General features: G+C 43.0%; 1 protein-coding gene across 1 annotated transcript; it reads left to right on the top strand.

Annotated features, from left to right (window-relative positions):
- The first annotated feature begins 3486 nt into the window (after positions 1-3486).
- On the top strand, positions 3487-7382 carry LOC110096704. Its single transcript, XM_028695004.1, has 2 exons — positions 3487-7151; positions 7193-7382. The coding sequence occupies exons 1-2, from the start codon at positions 3832-3834 to the stop codon at positions 7380-7382; spliced, it is 3510 nt and encodes a 1169-aa protein (XP_028550837.1). The 5' UTR covers positions 3487-3831.
- Positions 7383-7489: the final 107 nt, after the last annotated feature.

Below are 7489 nucleotides of genomic sequence, written 5' to 3'. Positions count from 1 at the left end.
GCGGTGAACAAAGACGAATCCATGGAAAAATTTCTGCAGTGAAAATGAATATCAAAATCAGCTAGTAAAGCAATGAATCGGGGTGATAGTAATTGTGTGACAGATAGTGCCGCACCTCCAAAATTTCAAGGTCCCGACCAAAGAATGAACTTCTGTTGACTTAAGCCAACAGAAGTGTCGCAATCGACTAATTTGTCGCACTTGCAGGATTCAGACGATTGTGCCACACTAGTTAACTGAAAGAAATCCACCGCACTGCACCTGCGGAAGTGACACGCCTGCGAGATGCAGACGATTGTGCTGCACCAGTTGGAGAAATAGACTGTGCAACACTTGCGGAAGTGACACACCTGCGAGGCAGACGATTGTGCTGCACCAATTAATGGAGAACGACACCTTCGGGATACAGACAACTGTGCCGCAGCAGGTGACTGAGAAATCGAGTGCACTGCAGCTGCGGAAGTAATGCGATCAACGCTCGCTAGGGTTGCGAGAGTGGAGTCGATAAGTGCGTGCGATGCTTGCTGCTGGACGAACACTAAAATTTTGTTTCGATGCTACTGGCACTGCTTCATATAATAAAACATGATTTTTCCCCCAATTTTACCCTGGATATTTGTTCGGTGGATCCAAATCATCTGTTAACTTTTAACGGTATGACCAAATGGGTACCGTTTTAAAGAGTTGAGGGTACCATTTTAAAGAGTTGAGGGACCGATTTGGTCCCTCAAAAGAGTTGGGGACCAATTTGATCTCTCACATAGAGTGTAGGGATCATTTTGGGTCTTTTCTCAATCTTGAATCATAGATGACTGCAAGATTTTCCAATTCAAACTCTTAAGCTATGTAACTAGAAAATCAAATTCTCCTTTAAAAGTCTTTATCTACATGTCACATGTAGAATGATTCATAGTTCTATATTCAATCTCTACACTAAATTTGTTCATAATAGTTTGTTTATTTTCCATTTGATCACATTACCTCCAACAAAAATATAATAGTTAGAGGTTGAATTCCTATCTTCAACCGAGCTAGCATAAATAGCATTTGAAATGCTAATTTGCATCTAAGAATGTTTCCGCAATCAAGTGTTCAATCTTAATTTATAACAATTCCTTGTCAAAAATTTTGTGATATATCTGAGAATTTATAACATCATCCTATTATTTTTGTTTTTGAGTTGATATGTGTTGGTTAGCAACTCCAAAAGTGAATGAAATATCAAGCCTAGTGATAGTCAGTTAAATTAAATTTCAGACTAATCTTTAGAACCTGTATAGATCATCAAGGAGCTCTTCGTTTCATAAGAGTTTATTGAGGTGTTAATAGATTTGCAACTTAGAAGATCAATATCTTCACGAAGGTCAAAATTATATTTCCTTTGAGAGATAGATAGATAGAGAGAGAGAGAGAGAGAGAGAGAGAGAGAGAGAGAGAGAGAGAGAGAGACTCCATTTTGCTATATAGGCAACTTCAAACTTTAGGAATGACTATCCTAGATCTTTAATGAGAAAGCACTTTTGCAATTAATGTATTGGTTGTTTTTGCTAACGATAGTATTAACTGCTGTTAAAATTCTCTCAACAGGTACAAAAGGGTTGTCCTTGATAATGGGCTCACGGTGATGGTATGTTGTAAATCTTATGCTAAAATACTCTTTATTCAATTATTCAAGCCCTTTTCATACCGTTTTATACAACTTAGTCACGCAACGTGTAATTTGGCTGGTTATTCCCCTATTTTGTCCTTTAATGACATATTTTGTTTCAACTTGCACAGCTGGAATTGCATCAAATTTCTGTAACAAACTGTTCTCTTTGAATTGAATTATGTGAGCTTACTTTTAAGATATTTTCATTTATATTTATAGCGGACTGACAACAAAGTTATCAATTAGGTAATTTTTTGTGTTATAGAAAGATTTATGAAAGCTTGCTATTATTGCTAAGAGGAGATCTGTAATTAAGTCTCCACTTGCGCCATGCTAGAAGATAACATCAAAGCAACACTCAAGCTAAAGATGAAATAAAAAAACACTCAGAAATTATTATTGAAAGTTGTTTCCTACATGCCTCATGTTTCCCTCTATTCATAATAACAAAATAATGAAAATCAGAGAAGTTGGCTATCCAGGTCGAGCAGAAATCTCATCATTGAAGATACGTGCAGGTAAGGCTTGAAACATGAGTTATCACACCTGTAGATATCACACGAGGAAACATTGGTCTTAGGCATGTGATGAGTTATCAGTTATGGGATGGGTCATATTGAAAGCCATGAAACAGAAGGTTTGCACCAATACGACATTAAGAAAGCCTGAACAGGTAGCATGAAACAAAGGATTGCAAACTTTAGACACGACTAAGGTAGAGAAGGAAGTTGTGCAGCAAGTAGTTAAATACTTAAATACCACACGCAACACCCTATGAAAATGAATGGAGAAGATATGCGCATAAAGCCGATACCAAATAGTTGGGATTGAAGATGATAATCATGATGATGGTATTACTTAAGGGCATCTCCAACCAAAAATTTCGTTTTTCACTCTAAAATGCGGTGAAACTCAAAAATGTCATGATTCATCTCCAATTGAACTCCATTTTGCGGGCTTCTGCGAAGGTAACCGTCTTTTTCCTCTTTGGCATGTTTCTTCGGCAAATTTGGTTGAGAGAGAAAAATCGCGTGGGTGAATAGTGCAACGCCAATATTTGTTGTTGCACTGTCACCCACAAGCAAATAACGAAAGATTTGACGTTCGGCTAGAGCGACCAAATGACGTCATACGCATGTTTGACGTTCGGTTCGAGATGAATTAAGTGGCAATGCCTATAGTTTCCCATTCATTGTTATTATTATGGTGGATATTGATGATTTGGCGCGATTTGGCGCCTAATCTCATTACCCACATGATTATGTCTTCATATATCTTGATATCCATTGTCTGCTTGACATGAATCTTCCATGAACTATAAGATGGTCTATTGATAGAAAAAAAAAAAATTCCTTGCTTGTTTTCAGTTCATGCATGTTAACTTAATTAAATGAACATACAAATTCTTCATGAAGTCATTTCTTAAATATTGTTTGATATCTAGCCTCTAATGTACTAAGAGTCTATGGTGTGCGAACACAAATTGTATGAAGCCGTTAAACAAAGTTTGGATTGGCATTTCATATACTCTTTCTGTTTTAATGGATTGCCCTTCTCCTCAGGTGCCACCTTTTATTGAAGCTGGTGATGAAATTGTTCTTAACACAACAGAGGATAAATATTTGGCCAGGTAAGTTGCTATATCTAAAAATATATGTATTCTAGTTACGCTATATTTTTAAGAGGCATGAATTTTGAAAACATCTAATTAAGGTTTCGTTTGGAACAGCTTTCTTATTGCTTTTTAAAGCAGTTTTTCTAGTACAAAATTTTGTTTTAGAAGATAATAAAAAAGCTGTTCCAAACGAAGCCTGAATAACCCTAATATATGATGTGGCGTATCATAGTACCAGAACATTCCGGTGATATCATTACCTTGCTTATGTTTCCACTACCTTTTTGCAGCTTTAGTTAGTTATTGCCTCTCTGCCAATTAGTGGCCAGCTCAGCATTTAGTTCCCCTTTTAATATTTTCTTTATTCGAATCAGCTTATGTAAGGCCTGGAGTTAGCCGGGTTCAGTAGAACTTTTGAATACAGCTACAGTGAAATTACCCTCACTTCCTCTTATTCTTCTCCTTCTTCTTTCTTCTGCTTGCTCTGCTTCTCTTCCCTTTCCTCTGTTTTGCAGGTTAATCCGGTTTTCACACCAATTGGTATCAGAGCTCGGCTGTGATTCCAATGGCCGAAGGAAGCAAACGGACGGTGGAGGACGACCGAAGTCTGGAAGCGCTATGGACTGCTCAGAACAGTATGGCTCGACAGATGGAAGCGTTAACCACAGAGTTCTTCCGATTTTCTGCGGAAATGAGGACGGAGATTCGATCCCTGCGGACGAATCCACCAGCGGCTGCAATACGGAGGGCAGTCGCACCGGCAACCACACCGGTGATGCGCCCACACCGTGGCCGAAGGCTTCCTACCGCTGTTCCAGTGGTATCAGGATCTGAAGACGAAGAAGGCGTCCAGCCACAGTTGGAAGTATCGGACTCAGCCGAGGAAGATGAACCAAACTTTTATGAACAGCCTCGCCGTTACCTCCCACCGCAGCGACAGAATGGAGAATTTCGCATTAAACTGGACATCCCCTTCTTCGACGGTCGCTTACACATCGAGGACTACTTGGATTGGGAACGTGCTGTTGAAGCATTCTTTGATTACATGGAGATCGCGCCAGAAAAACAGGTCAAGTACGTCGCGTGCCGTCTTAAGGGCGGAGCGGGAGCGTGGTGGATGCAACTTCTACAGTCCCGCCGGCGAGAAGGCAAAGGGAATGTCTCCAGCTGGTATCGGATGAAGCGACTGCTCAGGGGGCACTTCTTACCCACTGATTTCGAGCAGATGTTATACGTGCAGTATCAACATTGCAACCAAGGCGCTCGGACTGTTAGTGAGTACACTGAGGAGTTCTATAGGTTAAGCGCACGGAATAACTTGAACGAATCTGAAACACAACTAGTCGCTCGATACATTGGCGGCCTTAAGGAAGCTATACAGGATAAGCTTGAAATGAATTCGGTATGGACGCTGTCTCAGGCGGTTAATTACGCCCTTAAGGCTGAAATTCAGCTCAACCGACAACCGCGAGGAACTACTGCTCGGAAAATCATTACAGACTCGAGTGGGGAGGCGCATAAATCACCAGCCGTGGGCGGACACAAACCTACAATGCCATCCTCTGGAGGACCTGGTATTTTGGGGGCTGAACCAAAACCACCATTGTATAACCGTCAGAAGACGCCAATGCGGGATAACAATCCATATGCGAAACCTGTGACGCTGAAGTGTTATCGCTGCTTCCAGCCGGGACATAAGTCTAATGACTGTCCAAATCGGCAGCAAGTGCAGTTACTCGAAGGGGAACAAGGTGAGGAAGATTATGGTGCCGAACAGGTGAATGAGCAAGACTTCGAAGACCTTCAAGCTGATGATGGTGAACCACTCGCCTGCGTTATGGAGAAATTGCTAATAGCACCCCGTCAAGCAGGTGTGTCCCAGCGGCATTCTATCTTCCGAACCCGATGCACCATTGGCGGCAGCGTCTGCGATTTGCTCGTTGACAGTGGGTGTACCGAGAACATCATCTCTCGGTCAGTGGTGCAGAAGCTTCACCTTAAGACGACGCGTAATCCCCATCCTTACAAGATCAGCTGGGTGAAGAAGGGTGTTGACATAGCTGTAACTGAAATGTGTCGAGTCACTTTTTCCATAGGCAAAAGCTATGTCTGTGAAGTTCTATGTGATGTCTTAGATATGGATGTCTGCCATATCATATTAGGACGGCCGTGGCAATTCGACATGGGTGCGGTGTATGACGGGCGTGCAAACACTTATACCTTTGAATGGAAGCAACGCAAAATTCGGCTGTTGCCCCGATCAGTTGTGGACGGAGACAAAGAATCGCCTGATAAATCCACCATGTTTGTGGTTAGCGGGCCGAGCCTTTTAAGCTCTTGGAAGGAATCATCCTGGATGCTGGCTTTGGTTGCGTCGACCAGCCAAGCAAATGCAGGGACTGCAGATTTTCCTACAGCCGTCCACGACATACTTCAGAATTACAAAGATGTGTGGCCAGAAGCCTTACCAAACGAGCTACCTCCGTTACGAAACTTGCAACATCAGATTGATCTCCAACCCGGTGCCAATCTTCCAAACTTGCCGCACTACAAAATGAGCCCACATGAACACGAAGTGCTCCGAGGCATTGTCGAAGAACTACTTCAAAAACAGTTGATTCAGCCAAGTTTCAGCCCTTGTGCCGTCCCCGCCCTGCTTGTACCCAAGAAGGATGGAAGTTGGCGGATGTGCGTTGATAGCCGAGCTATCAATAAGATTACCACAAAATACCGCTTCCCAGTGCCTCGCCTCGAAGATATGCTGGATAAACTCACCGGAGACACACTGTTTTCAAAGCTAGATCTTCGAAGCGGCTATCATCAAATCCGTATCCGACCCGGAGATGAATGGAAGACTGCATTTAAAACTCGGGATGGATTGTTCGAGTGGCGTGTCATGCCGTTCGGACTGTGCAATGCTCCGGCGACGTTCATGCGACTCATGAATGAGATACTCAGACCCGCCCTGGGGAGGTATTGTGTCGTTTATTTTGATGACATCCTTGTCTTTAGTCGTTCACTAGAAGATCACTGCACTCACCTCTCTCAAATTCTTGACATTTTAAGAGAACACAAATTGTATCTTAATTTAACTAAGTGTGAGTTCGCCAAGAGTACCGTCCATTTTTTGGGCTTCATCATCTCTAGCCAAGGCGTACACGTGGATCCTCAAAAGATTCGTGCTATTACTGATTGGCCAACTCCACGTTCCGTGACCGAGGTTCGCAGTTTCATCGGACTCGCCAACTTCTACCGTCGCTTCATCCGCGGGTTTAGCATCATAGCCGCACCACTTACTGAATGCCTCAAAGACAAAACACTGCAATGGACGATAGATCAAGAGCGGAGTTTCAAGACCCTTAAAACTGCACTAACGACAGCTCCTGTATTGGCTATGCCTGACTTCAACAAACCGTTCCATGTCGACACCGACGCTTCATCTATAGGCGTGGGTGCAGTGCTCGCACAGGATGATAAACCTTTGGAATTTTTCAGTGAGAAGCTCAGTCCAGCTCGTCAGAATTGGTCGGCATACGAGCAGGAATTCTACGCCGTCGTCCGGGCCCTGAAGCAATGGGAACATTACCTGTTACACCAGGATTTCGTCCTATGCAGTGACAACCATGCCCTTCAATTCATTAATAGTCAAAAGACTATGAATAAGATGCATGCGAGATGGCTAACATTCCTCCAACGCTTCAGCTTTGTACTCAAGCACAAATCTGGGACCCAAAATCGGGTAGCCGACGCCCTCAGCCGCCGCACGGCATTGATCACTCAGTTACAAGTTGACACACCTGGACTAGAAGCTCTGCAGGAGTTATATGAATCAGACAACGATTTTTCTGCTGCCTGGAACAGCTTGATGAGCAACCCGCCTATACCGTTTGCTGACTTCTCCATTCGACACAACTTTTTATTCAAAGGGAACCAACTCTGTGTTCCAGCCTCCTCTTGGCGGGAACATTTAACCAAAGAATTGCACAGTGGTGGCCTAGCGGCACATCTCGGCCGAACAAAAACGTTGGAACAGATGCAGAGCATATTTTATTGGCCACACCTCCGTCGGGATGTCACACGATTTGTGGAGCGATGTCCTATTTGTCAATTGTATAAAGGAAATGCACAGAATACTGGATTTTATACACCGTTGCCTGTTCCAAATTCAATTTGGGAAGATATCAGCATGGATTTCGTGTTGGGCTTGCCGAAAACCAAACGAG

Source organism: Dendrobium catenatum, unplaced genomic scaffold (assembly GCF_001605985.2).
Source record: "Dendrobium catenatum unplaced genomic scaffold, ASM160598v2 fragScaff_scaffold_621, whole genome shotgun sequence".
Lineage (NCBI taxonomy): Eukaryota > Viridiplantae > Streptophyta > Magnoliopsida > Asparagales > Orchidaceae > Dendrobium > Dendrobium catenatum.
This window is presented reverse-complemented; position numbering and strand designations above follow the sequence as displayed.